At 40.4% G+C, this 15,582-nt stretch overlaps 1 protein-coding gene across 3 annotated transcripts in view; it reads right to left on the reverse strand.

The window, feature by feature from the left end:
• NTNG1 (netrin G1) overlaps window positions 1-15,582 on the reverse strand; it is a 152,541-nt gene that overhangs the window by 87,309 nt on the left and 49,650 nt on the right. For all 3 annotated transcript variants that reach the window (XM_054285581.1, XM_054285579.1, XM_054285580.1), the window contains exon 3: window positions 3,085-3,725. In XM_054285581.1, coding sequence (XP_054141556.1) covers window positions 3,085-3,725 — 641 coding nt within the window. The remainder of the gene's footprint in view (window positions 1-3,084; window positions 3,726-15,582) is intronic.

Here is a 15,582-nt window from a genome sequence, read left to right on the forward strand (position 1 = left end):
TTCTTAGCTTCCCATCTCAGAAGACTTTATTTATGCATTAGTTGACCTTTCTAGCTGTTAGGACCATCTTGCTTCAGCAGTTAATTAACACAAGTGCCATAATTTAATACAGTTAATGCTACTTTATGCCCTTTAATGTACCTTCCATTAGTGATATTATTGTAGTATTACCCTGTAAATTAAAATAAGATCAAGAATAAGAGAGGCTCTCTTTAATTAAGGTACTGGCACACTGCATCGTCCATTATTCACTAGAAAAAATCACCCTGATTTAATGAAGCAGACCATCAGTAAGTCAGAATTAGTTCATGTGGATTATTAGGTTTCTTGAATAATGGGAGCACGATGGGGTTGCTGAAATGCTAACAGCCACGTTTCCTTTTTTTCATCACCTTAATAAATACACAATGGAAGTGGTAAATTGAAGAATAAATAGGTGGTAATAGAGGAGAAAAGGCATTCATTGAGAGTACACAGGTTTTCATCTCTAATGCAACATACATCAGGCTTATTTCACACCAAAATGCAAAGCAATGACAAAACAAACCTATATTAAGTGGGCAAATCTCCTACCTATAATTCATTGTGAAGTATTAACCACCACATAGTCCTGTATATTTAACATAGTGGCTTTAAGATAGATGCTTTTCACTGTCATTGATGCTTAAAACACAGTGTGAAACAAATTACATTTTATGCTGCCTTTAGAAATATGCTATTATGAGCTTTGGTGATTTTAACTGTATTTGACCTACAGGTTATGTTTTTCAGAAAAAGGAATAGCTTTAAAGTGGCTGCCAGCATCTTTCATCCACTACATGCCAAGCTCCTTGGTAACCTCCTGTCTTCATGGAATAATCTAGTCTAGTTTTACCAAATTTATATAAATAGCTGGGTCTCAAAGCCCAGAATATGAATCTTGGTAGCAAAACAAAATAATTTTGTAACAATTTCCAGTATACATTCTCAATTAAGGAGCAAGAGCTGGAAAGCTCAGCTGAACTGGAAACTGCAGCACAACTACCCTGGTAACCTTTGCTTCCCTCCTCTGGTTCCCATGCTCAGGCCATGCCAGGGCACATGCTGGGATTGTTGATTGGGACACTCTGGTGGGGAGAGGCCATAAAGTTTCTGGAAGAGACAAAAAATACCTAAAACTAGGTAACAGTGGGCTCATTGCAAGTTACAACGGGTGCAACTGAACAACCAGGGGCTGTGTACTGTAGCCCCACAGCTGCTCAGCAGCAAGCAAGCCATAAAGCCTTTAACAAGGAAGGCTCACTAGTTATTGAAGGAAATGGCACCAAATCCCAAAAGAGCTGTTCTTCTCATTAGCAGAAAAGTGATAAGAATTCACATGAATCTAATCTTCTGAGGTACTATTACACATCAGATACTTCTTTTAAAGTACATGTCCAATTACTGCAGCATTTAGACAACAAGCATCAGCATCAGATAAGTTCTCTGTACAGTCATGCTTCATTTCTACAGATAATTTTTCACAAGATTGGTGAGCCCCAGATGTGCTCAGAAGGTTTCTGTTTCTAATTTGCATGCAATGCACTCTTTTTTAATCCTTCAGATGCTTTCTTTGATAAAGTAATGATAATCTAATTGAAGTCAGACTAAGCTCCAAATGGGTTTTCAGACAGGGAACAGGCTTTCCTTAAAGCCTAAGGACCTACAAATCCTGAGCTTTGATATGATGCCTCTGATGATGTAGAGCTAACCTATGTGGAGGGAGCCCAGAGGAGAAAATATACACATTAAATAGGTGCTATTTTTCTGTATTGAAGCTAATTTTACCAAACTATTTCAAACAGTATCTTAAGCTGTTCATGATCCACTTAGCCCTCCCAAGAGACTTCTGAAAAATAATTTACAATGTAACTAATGAGCATTGCAAGAAGAATTCTTAAAACAGCAACATTTATTTTAGGTTTTCAAATGTTAGACTAGTAATTTTGTACGTGCAGATATATAGTTGATGTGGACACAGAAGACTGTAACTGCATGTTAAATCTCCAATCCTAAGAAATGTATTTTGATGATTTTGATTTTCACTACAGGAGTAATAGAAAAACAGTCAGCACTGTTTTATATAATCACTATTTTTTTCACTCAGTTCTGAGTCTGCAAAGAAAGTCCCTGACCTTCCAAGATAGATTAGCTTTTCTGTTTGTTTTGATACTTAGATTCTCTTGAAGAAAAAAGTTTTTTAAAAAGGAAGTCTTAAACCCCTTACAGGAGAAACAGAGAAGGAACAAAAGGTATATCAGACTGGCAAGTGAATTGCTAATAGAGGCGATCCCACTTATTTCCTCTGAACAACTTGGCATCTGAGACCCATACAAAGGGATCATTCTCCTGCTTGAGGGCATCAGTCAATTGCTAGTTTGAGCTGGGAACAAAATTTCTGATAGGAATGTCACTGCAGTTATTATTTTTGGGACTACAGCACTTGATACCAGCCACCACTTGCCCTAGAGGTAACCATTTGTCTTGAACCCAGCTGAATAATCATCTTTGTTATATTCAAATCAGCCTATCTAAAACACTGTTGGGTTTTTTCCATTTTAATTCAGCTTCTCTGCATTTCAGAGCTAATTAAAGTAGAAGGAATGGGCGCTAATCTCTGCTGCTTTCCTTGTCCACAGCCAAGGAAGGGGACCTAGTGGGAGGGGTTTGGTCAAGGGTTGCTATATCAATCACAGCTCACATTAGAGACCTGGAAAGGTCAAATGATAAAACAGAATCTCTGTTTTTAGTTAACTGCCATTGGATCAGACTCCAACTACATAAGAGAAGAAAGTGTTTGATTGCTAGGGTGACTTCCTGAGCCAAGACCTGAACCGTCCTGCCTGTGAGACCCAGGGCTCCAGATCCAAGGTGAGGGCCAGTAAACACCCAGAACTTGTGCCACTGAGTCAGAAACTTCTGGTATGACAGCAGTGGCCTTCAGCTGAGCCAGATTTCCAATGAACACTGGCAGAAAATATCATCTTCTTTGGGGAAATAAATAGTTTTGAATACCTTCTCAAATCAAACACATGTGCCTGTTTCTAAAGTTATATATTCTCTTACCTTCCGTATACCCTTATGTCTGAAATTGCATAAAAGTAGCGTGCCAGGTGTTGCTCATCAACATATATTTCACCAGTTGCTGGCCTAAGCAGTCTTATCCTCAGATCTGTGATGGTAAAGAAATCTCTTAACTTCTTGGTGGTATCAAGCTGGCCATAAAGAGAAGCCATGTTATGAAGCCGAGGTCCAGCAAAAAAAGCAAATCTATCTTTGATTTCAAAGTGGATTATTTTGCTATTTGTCATGTACCCAGTAGAGTATTCCTCTGTGCAAATGATTTCTAGGACTGTCTGCTGTGATAAATCCCTCACTGATTTTGGATCCATGTGAAAAGCATCTAAGCAGTCTGTGGCATAGTACTGGTAGGGCTGCCACGTTCGTCCATAGTCGAGTGACTTCTCCAGGATCATTTGGTCTGGACGGCCAGATTCAAAGGTGATGACTATGTTATCTGTAAGCTCAATGGTTTTATTCCAGGAGAGGGTAATATTAACATGAAGAGGCTTTGGATAGTCCTTCCAAGTTGTGGACTGCCAAAACGTGGAGGGATGTCTTCCTTCCAGATCGAACATCAGTTCTGGAGGATGAGCCAGTTCTTGGGTACTTGCATCACATTCATTATTGCACATGTAGGGGTTCCCCTGGAAAAGAGCAAAGCAGTGTTACAAGGGGCACCACAGAGGTGAGTGTGACACACAAGATGTTTCTTGACTGAGGACCGCTTTTTCCAGGAGGAAAGTCAAGAAAGAAAAAACAAATGCCTGCAAGTAATAACTTTATCTTAATGAGATTAATCCTGGCTGTTTTACCTGTTGAAGTACAAACACAACATAGACAGCACCCTTGTGTCTGTACTGTAGACATTTTTCTTAATATATGTTAAGAAAGGAACAAAGTTTTTTATCCTGAACAACTTGTACCAGAGATTGAGGCACAAAAGACTAAGAATGGTACGCAAGTCTCTAATAGCTCAGTAACTCCAACTCTTCTTAGAAAGACTCAGCAGCCAAAGAGGACATCTTTTTGAAACAAGCATGTTCCTCAGAGCTATGCCCAAAAAAGTACTAATTTTTAGGGCAAGTATATTTTGTTAGCAGTGCAGCCTGTGTGTATTCAGTATGAGCCAGTATTCAGTACACTTTCAAGTTTCCTTTCACCCAGGTGGGACATTTATCATGCTTAACCAGCTCAACACTGCCCTGCCTTAAAACATTTACACTTGCAACCAAAAGCCATTAGAAAAACAGTGCTCTGTCAGCTCTGGGACTTGATTCAGGTATCTGCCATCTTATTACAGGGTACCACAGTACTTCAGAAAAGACTTTTCATGAGGCACCAGGTTCAATTTATCAGGACAAGATAATCCAGCACTTGATGAGGTGGGAGATGTCAGTGGCTCCAGCTGGAACACTGCCAAGGTGGCAGGAGCTCTGAACTGAGGGTTGAGTTAAAAACAGCAACAAAAAAAGCTTGCCAATAGTGCACAGCTTTTACTGCTGCTTGTCCTCTGGAGCAAGGTGAAAGTGAATTATTCTCTTTCTGGCCTTTTGATGCATTAACTTTCACACTACAATCTTCTGCTTCTTCACAAAGGCTATTTTGTCTGCAGATTGGGGATATCTTGCAGCAGTTGCCAAGATATCAGACCCTGTAGGCTGCACTGAATCACGTATATCTAATTTCAGCTTTCAACAGTACGTTAGTATTTTGCTACTTGTTCATTCTGTGTTTGTTCCAGAAAGCAACTGCTGCTCTCTCTGTCCTTCCCTCCACCTGACACTCAGATTGTGGAAGAAGCCTCTATTCACTGACAGTCAGCACTGCTGGGGGAAAATATGCACATGCCTATACGTGGCAGAGCTCGATGAGGTCATTAATGTAGGTGTTATTGTCATTATTCAGAGCTCCCTGTACCTGCCCTGAGAAGAGAACAAGCCCTGGCATGATGATCAACCTTTTCTTTTCTTGTAATTGCAGTTATACTTCTCTCCATCTCAAAGCCTGAGGGCAATGAAGTGACTCAGTGCTATCCAGTGTGGAAACAAGTTTCAAACATGAGTTTCCACCTTGGCCACTGCTCTGCCCCTTGATATACTCCCACAAAACACAAGCAAAAGAACTTCTGCACTCACTTTGACCTCCCCACTGGCAACTTCCTCTTACCTGGGTTGGAAAATGCTATTTTCTTTCCCTTTCTTGTTAATACAGCTGGAGTGCTAAAACTGACAACGATTCACTGGGACTGGAAGTTAGGGAAAAAAACTACATGACAACAAAAAGGGTTATTTGAAAACTAGCTGTAACTGGAAATACCCTGCAAAATTTTGTCTATAATCTGTTACAGCTCTGATTTCAAGCTCATGGTTGCTATTTCTATGCCTTCCTTTTGAATAAAACAGTGAAAATTAAAAGTAAGCTTCAAGCAGGAGAGAGAAAACACAGAATTTTTAAATATTTAAGCTCCATTTAATATATCAGATACAAATGGTAGAATCTGCTAACTTACACAAGCCTATTTTCCTCAGGGAAAATATATATATATTGTGAAATCTGTAAAATTCCAGATCCTTTGGCTATATGTAAATATCAGTTTATCAGAAGATGCTCAGATTGCATCAGTCACACCTGTCTGAGGTTGCCCAGAAAAATCTGATCACTTAGATCTGTGTACCTCTAATCTATATGCTTTATGCTTCTGCTTGGGCAAAAGCAACTGCACTGGGCAGTCACAGGTATCAAAACCCAACAAATAAATGCTCCTGTGCAGCCAGACAGGTGCATTAAGCACTGTGAGGGATGGCTTTAGTTTCCTGCTCCACAAGCAACCGCTGAGTCTGTTGTGACTCTTTGTGCTAAAAACTAAAGCCACTCTGATCCCTTAGTCCCTGGATGCTGGAGGCAGCATGTTTCACGACTTCCAGCAGCTAACCCAGGTTGTATGGGATGTAGTGCTTCTTTCTCTCTATTGGTTGATTTATTTCACTCCCTTTGCCTTTTATCTTTTATGTTTTAGCAAAAGCTGAGGTGCCAACACAATCAGAGAATAGCTGGGAGGGGATGTTCTAAAAACACCCAACAAGGTAATGTGAATACAGTATGAATGACAGTGAGAGCTGGCAGCCCTAGCCTGCAACTGAAATGCAGTCTACAACCCTGTACACTGAGCTTTTTAGGGAAAGATGAAATTATTCCAGTTAATGGCAGAGTATTGTGAGAAATAGGTCAGAATCCCAGTGCTGTCCTGTCCTGCACCTGAAACTCTTCCCAGTGGTAACAGCAGTGTCACAACCTGCCACTGAAACACTGGGGTAAGGACATCACTGCAAATGAGAATCCTAATGAAAGCTTCAGGTATATCCTCACCAATGAACTTAATTATTCTTTTGATTTTATGGCACAGGATTCTCTTTTAAGAGGTGAATGATTTGATGACACCAAAATAACCTATGTGGAGTTCAAGTGCTTGAAAATAAAAATTCGGAGAAAAAAATCTAAGCTGATTATAAGCCAATAAAATAAGTGTCCTGAATTCTAACAGGAGGAGAGAAATTATGAGTTTATGTAAATTCCCCTCTGTCTACTGACATGGCAATTGTTGATGTAATTTTGAAATATTTAATATAGTTATTGCTTCAGAGGCTTGGAATCAGGTTCCCTTTTTCTCTGCTTGCAACTTGGCTTTCAACTGCTTCTAATTAATCTTAAATGTAATTTGCATGGTAAGTCATACTTACATTACCAAAACAGTCTAAAAGGGTCTTACTCTACACAAATGTCCCTCAGTACATGTTATTATGAAAACAATTAATGTGACTGGGATTAGTTACACATTTTAATGCCTTGATCTCTATGATAATCCTCTTTAAGACTTTTGTCTCAGTAAAATGAATACAACAAAGACAAACTTTGTCCAATTTGTGAAAACCAAGCTCAGTCTGTGTTGGGGCCATCTGAAGGATCAGACCATTAGCATCTCTAAGTAATTTTGTGCCCAGCAGGCAGCTGTAAATAGATCTTCATTTAAGCCTTCCAAGACACAGCTCTTCAGTAGGACAAGGTGGAAAATATTTATAACTTTTCAAAATTATATTTAAGCCATTAAGAGAGTTCTAAATAATTAAATACTGATAAATACTTCTAAACACTTTAGTGCCAATTAGCATAAAAGGTAGCCGAGTCTTTCCCAACGCCACAACCATGACCACCTAAAACAACCCACTATTTTCCTGTACAGCAATGGGAGATTGATATTAGATAGCTCCCTGCAGGCAGGCAAATTAAGCTGCTATTAATTTTGGTTTTGGCTGCTCATGGAATTGAAAATATTACTGAAATTACTGCCATGGTCTAAGTGTTGGCTTTAGGAGGAGGTACCTGATTTGCAGGCACAGTGAGGACATGTGGCCATATCACATGACTCCATCACACTCAGCCCAGGCTGGAAAAAGCAGAGTTACCCGAGAAGCTCCTGAGTAGGCTGACTGGGCCCAGTAGGTTTCCCCTCAACTAGCTGGCTTTAGTTTGTTTTAGGACATAGCAACGTCTCTTTGTGCCAGGCAGCTTGAACTTTTATACTGGTGTTGGAGGTGCTCTGCAAGTGTCCCTGGCTGGGACACTTGCTTTGTCCCACAGCTTTTTCCTTGCAAACAGCCTGAACCCTAGTCAGCATTTACTGCCTAGGGTTAGGGTTAGGGTTACACCTATGGTTAGGGTTCCAAAAACCACAAAGCCCAGAGCTCCAGGCACACTGCAGCTGCAAAAGGCATCCCAAGGGAAACATAAAACTGCCACAACAGGCCTTCCTCCAGCTGGCCTTGCTCCCCCTGGGCAGCAATGTGTCCTACCAAAAGCCTCTCCAGGACCAGCACAGTGACCCTAGGGTGAGGATTTAGGCCAAAACCAGATGTCCAGCAGCAGTGTGACCTCTGAATGTCAGCAGGGGAGCAGCAGCAGTGCTGCAGCTGCTGTTCAAGGGCTGCAGTTTGAGTGCTGCTGTTCAGGTGAAGCCTCTGGTCTCTCACCTGTGCAGCTCCTCAGTGGCACCCACTCAGGCTCAGGGTTCAGCTGAAGATGTTGCTCCTTTAAATGTGTTCCCTGTTCCCACATTAAGACCTCATGGACTTTCTCACTGAGGAACAAAGACAGAGGGCCTTAAATCTTCTGTAGTGTGAAGACTGGAAGCTGTATCACAGATTTCAAGCTGTAATGGACACCTAGCTAAATCCCTACAGAGGATTATAACTTGCATTTTCAAACTGGTGAAGGCTGCTGAGGTCAAGCTGGCCAAGACTTAAAAAGAACCAAAGTAAATTTTCAAGGAGTGAGTTACTCCAACTGATTTTTATACCACTGCCACAAGGTAATTAGATCAGATGCACGAGACAAGAAATAAATACAGCCTCCCTTATGTCTGGAGTGTGGCTGTGTGGTAAATTACCACATTCAAGTCACACTTTTAGAAATAATGGAGTATTTCTATTTTCCTTTTCAAAAGATCATTACAATTCATTCACTTGGTGCATGCTGTACATTGTTGGTGATTAATTAGACAGTAATAGCTAACAGCAGCAATTGCCCTAATGCTTACATTTTGCATGTGGTTTCTAACCAGGAATTACTTGTTTACCATGACAAAGCCAGATTATGAAACCATTAATTGTGAGATACTACTACACCTAATAAGGTGTTGTTCTGCTAAAGGCAAACAGTCAGTGAGGTGGAGGACTGGCAAGGTCCAGGATCTGGTGCATGATAATTGATGTTATCAAAGCCACTACATCCATTAGCTGGTTTGAGAGCATCTTGGTCAATGTCTGCAGAATTACTGTTGTGATGATGACAGGAATGGCTGTAGACAAGAACATTTTACCATCAACAGCCTTTCATCGCTGCAGTGACAGCATTTTAAGTTAAAGTGATTTAAGTTAAGAAAGAAAAAGTGCTAAAACCTGAGTGGAAGATTTGATGCTCTTTCAAGAGCTCCCAAGCGAGGGCATCTGGATGCCCAGACTAGCACTTTGAACTCTGAGCTGCAGGCTGAACAATGTACATTCTTCAAAATGAGCAAAAAAGAGAATAAAACCATGTTTAAATCAATACCTTCTGGGGAGACTTAAAAAGATTAAACCAGGGAGGATGTGACTGGACAAAAATAGACAATAATGCTTAACAACTTCATGCACTTTTAAGCTTGAAAGTACATTGTAGATTATGCTCCTGATCGTGAAACAAACTTGGTGTAAGAAGGCCCTTGTAACTCAGATTTAGAAATGATATTTAAACCTCTAAAAATCTGGCACTTTTGCTGTGTGGCACACAAACCTAGCTAATTATTCTTCATGACAACACCTCCACAAGGTATGGAATCCTACACCAAATTTACATATAGATGCAGAATTAGAGAGAAATGCTTTTGCATGATGAACTCGGTAATCCCTGATTATATTGTACTGTTGCTTGCAAAGCCTTTTGGTAGATCATGTGAAGGTATTCCTGGCATACAGAGTAGTTCTCAGATTACTGCCTCTTTTCAATACTATGGATTGAAAATGCTGCGTAGGAAAACATTTAATATTTGCAGCACCAAATGCATTGGTGCACTTGCCAAAGGCATTTACTTCCTAGCAGAACATTCTCTATTTTTAGTAACTTTAGTTACTTTTTGAAAATTATTTTCAATTTACTCTGTGAGTCAAATGGAGTTTTGTTTCTGCTGAAATATTTCTACCCACTTCTGGGGAATGAAAATCCTTTTTTTCCTCACTGGTAGCTTTCTGCTGCTAAAACTGTCTCTGACTTGGCAACCTGCTGATGTAACTTTGGCCACTTGATCCTTCTGGTATAACCTTATGGCAGATCTTACTGGCACCGACCCCAGTGTGGTTTTGTTATTTCAGAAACTCAATACTGGTGTTTTCCTCTTGCATCAGCAGGTATCTGGCAACATAATCACTTTCCTATTTATAGGTTTTGCAGTGTCATGCCATGCCTGATGCTGGGACCCCACTGTGCTGAGCTCTGGCTGAACAAGACAGCAAATGTCCCAAGAAAAACTGAGTTTCTTTTATACCAGATGCATACCTGGATTTAAGAAATTGAAATGCAGGGGGTATAATATCCCTTCTCTCAGAACAGCGGCACTTGTCCTGGCTAAAGCAGCCCGTCCATGAGAGCCCTCCTTGGACAAGGCAGCAGAGGGTGTCCATCTCCAGCATCCTGCTCAGCTCAGCACTTGTGTCTGAGCCAGTTTTGCAGCCATCCTGCTGCCCTGCAGGAGCTCTGGCAAGGAAACAGTGCAGGAGATACAGGGGGTGTCCTCAGCTGGGAACAGCTTATGCTGCCACTAATAACAGCTTGGGGTGTCTCTGCCTTAGCTGTTGTGCTCTGATACAGCTCTCATCCTGCTCACTTTCTGATTACTTTGGGCTATCCATGGATTAGAATGGGAGCCATTGAGAAGGCAGAAAGAAGTCTAAAACATTACAGCTGAAAGGTGCCATTCCTGAGCAAGGAAAAGCCAGTGCAGAGGGAAGTTGGTCCATTATTATGAACAAATGTTATCAGTGATCACCATGAGCATCAAAATCTGAGAAATTAAATCATCCTGGTGGGGGCAGGAGAAATAAGGGTGCTGGGAACACTAAAATTTTTTTGTTGTTGTTGTTTCTTTGTTGTTATAAATGGTTTTGTTCAGAGTTTTGGTCCAAAAAAGAAAACTGCATACCAAAAAGTTTGAGAAACAGGTTTCGATAGCATGGAAGACCCCTGCTGGCCTTAATGTCTCCCCTCTCCCAGCCTGGGAGCAGGTGTTGATGTCCCTGACCAGCCCCACCTGGGCCCCAGGCCAGACCCTATTTAAGCTCAGTCTCTGTTCTGATGCACTGCTTGGCTAGAAGAGTACTGGTACTACCAGAAGGGATGCAACAGCTGGGAATGAAGTGAAGCAGTGCAGATAAATTGACTGGCTTAAGGGCAACATGAAAATGCACCCTAAATAGTGAACAAAGAGCTAAATTATGCCTGTGCTGTTGTACTGATGCTTAAGTGACTAAAAGGTCATTTACATACAAAAATAGCTACTTGCATGTGCAAGTGTTATGTTGTAGAAAGCTACTCAGGGAATGTACGTGTCTGTTGGACTTAGACACAACCATTTCTGTCCCAACAAAATGAATTTCACTGCATATGTCCCCCCAAGGCATCATTATAATTTTATTCTTACAGAGAGCAGCAGGATAGAGGACAACAAATTCAGATTATTTCCTTTCTGACAGATGTAAACATAGCACCTGCAAATGCTTACCCTGGTCTGCACTGCAGGTATTGCTGTTGCAAACTCAACAATCTAAATTCAGGTGTTAAGAATTCTGGTTTTTTCTACTGGAAATACTTTACTTCCTCTGTATTTACACATCTGTGGGAGCATGCTGTATATTTTTAATTTGTTTTGCCCAATAATTTTATTATTTCTTGAAAGTGGAACTGTAGAATATGCTACAGCTGGGAAGTACAGCAGTGTGATGGAAGGCATAGCTTGTTATGTCATTGTGATTGTAGGTTTTATGTTTTATTCTGAATAGTGGCAGGCTGTGTTAGTGCAGATAGCCAAAGGCACTGTACCAAGCTATTCCGATTGACAAGAAGTTGATACAAAACTATTTTCATGCACAGAAAAGCACAACTCCTTTACTAGGAGCTAGTTAAAAGGGAAACTAACAAAACCAAATCCCAAACCTTTCCTAGCTTTGTGGAGACAGAGTTTTTGTTTAAGTATTCACCCTCAGAAACAAGATCTTACAATTTAATTCTCACTGGTGATCTTCACCAACTTAAAAGATGCTATTTGATTGCCTACATGTGCAGCTACACAGTCATTCTGCAAAATCTGTGGGATATTGACTATGAATTATGGCAAGACAATGAGCAGAAGAAAACCAAATCCTCCACGGTATTCATTAATGGTTGCCTGTGACAAACCACTGTCAGCTTTAATAGTTTTCCTGGGGTGATTCTTGCTTCCTCTGTGGGAGACTTTTGAGATTGCTAAAGAGGATTCCTAAGTTGTAGCAATAGTTAAATAACTTTCATCAAATGTAATGCAAAACAGTTAGAAAAAAGTTAGAAAAAAGTTATCTTCGATTTCATTTTATTTCTTCATAAAGAAGTAATCTTTTTAGAACAGATGGTCTAATCAAATACCTGCACAACCATCACTAAGTAATGCCTATATTCACTAGAGCATTACCAGAACAGTGAGCTGATGTTTTACTAATCACCCCAATGAGAGAAATGCTGAGTGCCATTCAATAAACAGTTAATTTCCCAATGCTGGACTAGCTTTTCCTTTGTTATCATTGAAATTAGCCTTTCCAAGCCAAGGCAGGCTGTCTTCCCCAGCTCTGACAGTCCTTGATTTTGCATGCTATCACACCAGTTTGAATAGGATGCAGTGTAGTAGCTGTGAATGAGGATAGCAAAACCAGGTCACTTAAAGCTGTAAAAAAACTTTCAATCCACATTTATGTAATATTGCATGTTTATGTAATGTTTTGCATACTACTTTTTAGCTCTAAATCTCCAAATTACTTACAACCATGTTCAGCTGCCCACAAAGTTACAGGTGCAGGAGATCAGACAAAGAGGTGAAGTAATTAGTGCTCAGACGAGTGGTGGCTAAGCCAGACCTCCTTCCTTTGCCTCAAGGGCCTTTGTTTCAAAAAGAATTTTTTTTATTAATTTTCTTTTCAAAGAAAAAAATTTTAATTAATGCTATGGCTAATGCCATAGAGAAAAGACAGTGCAAAGCCAGACAACAAATAAAACGGACTAAAGAGACAGAAGAAATTCTTTTCTTGCTAGGGATATCTCAGCTGTGTTTTTGGGACTGTCTGCATCTGTAGACACTGTTCATCGTACTCCAGAGTGTTATTAGTTCTGTGTGCTCGTGGACCTCATGCAATTTGTATTTCTACAATAACTGTAATTTTATTTCTGATTCTTAACATCAGTATTATTTTTGACAATTTTGGACCTACTAATACATCTATTGCCATTTTTAATAAGTTTTAGAGCTAATGGATTGACACTGAATGTCAAACACCACAATTAGAATTGCTGATGTTATGCAGAAATACTGTTCCTAATATCTATAAACCCCCTTCCCCCCATCTTATTATTGCTACCAAATCTGCACTCATTTCTGTTGAATTTGGTAAGTGTTTTGTGGCAGGATTTCCAGGCTTAGAGGACCTTTGAATGTATGTGACCCACTTAAAGGAAGAATGAAAAAGAACATAAATAATAATGACAGTTGTAAGTGAAATCCAATTTCACCTCATGTCTCTTGAAAGGTGGGCCACATTGTTTTCCCTTCATTTGTGTTTGTCAGGATGATAAAATAAATATTTTTAATGAGTCACAGTGTATACCTACATAAGGTGGAATTGTTATAGAGACAAATTTGAATGTTGAATTTCATTATACAGTGAAGGGATGTCTTATTAGTATTCACAATGAATTGTGTGATGTCTCTCCACATTCAAATTAGAGTACATAGTGCTTTGAAAAAGAATAAAGTCACTCATCAAATCCACATTAGGATACTGCACCAATATAAGTAATTCAATCAAAAAAAAAATCCCCATATATTATCTTTTGAGGAAGGGTTGCAAACTGTGACAAACTGGTAATTTGTTCAGTTCTGTGCTGGAGAGTGTAATGTAATTTCCTTCATGACATATGTCCATAATAAAAAATAACCACACAGCTCTGAAAAATATACAATGACTTCCTAAAATCATTAATATCATTATCTGCAAATTAATACTTCAGGTATGGTATGTGCTTGCACTGCCTCCTAACCACCTGTCACTTAAAAAACTTATTTCATCATAGCAGACTGGAACATGGAAGAGCCCAACTGGTTGTGTGGCAGTGCTGCTGAAAGGGGAAGGAAAGCAGCTGCTCCTGTGCCATGCAGAGGGCAGGGTGTAATGTCTGTGTGAGCCCTGCTGCTGCCTCAGGTGGACACCTCAGAGCAAATGGGATAAAACCACTCCCAACAACATTTCATAGCCTCACATTGTCCCAAATGATACAGAGTACCTCCCAGGCCTGAATGTGAATATTTTACCTAAAGTAAAATAAGAGCATCTTCAAATGCAAGCAAGGCTTATGGTAAGGTATGTAACACTTTCAATTAACTCATCAGATGTGTAGCATGCAACCAGCTCCCCTGAACTGAGGCTAACTTGCCTCCTGGGTTGTTTATAAAGTAATTCAAATCTGAAGAGGCTCCTTTCCCTACAGAGCTGTGGCAAGACTCTGCAAGCTGGAGTCTCCTCCTGAACATCTGCATGCCTCCAGTGTAACCAGGAACAGTCCTGAATTCATGGCACATGAACTGGTAACTTTGTTAGTAAGACCAGGGCAGCCTGGCCCATGCAGTGGTCTGGGCATTTCAGTGCTGCTTGCCTATGGGGGTGTTGTGCTGCCAATTCTTTTTCTGAGCTGTTAACCCCCCACAGAGATTAAATCTGCATGTGTACACTAGGACAAGACAACTGTAACTAACAAACATTGTCGGATGAATATAACCTAAAAGGTATTTGGCTTTTGGTAGGCATTAAGTGGAGGAGTTTCTCAGAAGAAGAGACTGAATGTGATTTTTCTACAGTGGTAAAAATAGACTTCCTACAGTCGCCTGCTGGGATGCCTGAAGGTAAAGTTTATGGACAGGGTTTCCTTTTATCCTAATACATTTCAATCTATTACAGAGCAAGTTGATAAGAGAAGCTCTAACTATGCTTCTTTCCACTGTACCACCCTGGGAAGTAATAAATTACAGCCTATTATGTTCCCTATCAGTCCTACCCATCACACATCTTACAGAAGGTGTGATAAAGAGAAACACCTTGGCTAGAGTAATGCAATTAACTGCTGCCATTTGAAATGTGAAAAATTACTTTCTCTTATTCCAGCCTGTCTAGTTGCTCAACTAATTTTGAGCAAAAATGCTGTTTAATGACTTAATGGTTGACTGTATGACTACTTTCCAACAGATCCTCTTTCCTGCAGTAGGTGCAAGCAAGGTCAAAACCTTTCACCGGCCTGCAGTGTCCTGGCTGTGCAGCCCAGAGGTCGGGGTGCCAAGGGACAGGAGAGTACTGGGCAGCCCAGCTCCACCTCAGCTGCCTCTGTGAGGGGCACGACAGGGACAGCCCCTCCCCAACATCTGGATGTGCTTCTGATGTCAGCTGGCAGCTGGGCAAGGCAGCATCTGAAGCCAGAAAGGGATGAATGTGAGAGATATGCCTCCGTGTGTTCCTACAGGGACTCAGTCATTTAAACAAGCTAGTGCTGCTCAGCATTTTTCTTTAAATGGCATTTTAGGTTCCAGCTAGTATGAAAGGAGCTGTATGAAGTGCACTTACTAGAATGCAAGTATCTGTTTATAAAATGAGTCAGTACTTGTAAGGGTGCAAAAATAAAAGACCTCAG

Source organism: Melozone crissalis, unplaced genomic scaffold (genome assembly GCF_028551555.1).
Source record: "Melozone crissalis strain CALT ecotype California unplaced genomic scaffold, PUWL_Pcris_2 ptg000045l_1, whole genome shotgun sequence".
Lineage (NCBI taxonomy): Eukaryota > Metazoa > Chordata > Aves > Passeriformes > Passerellidae > Melozone > Melozone crissalis.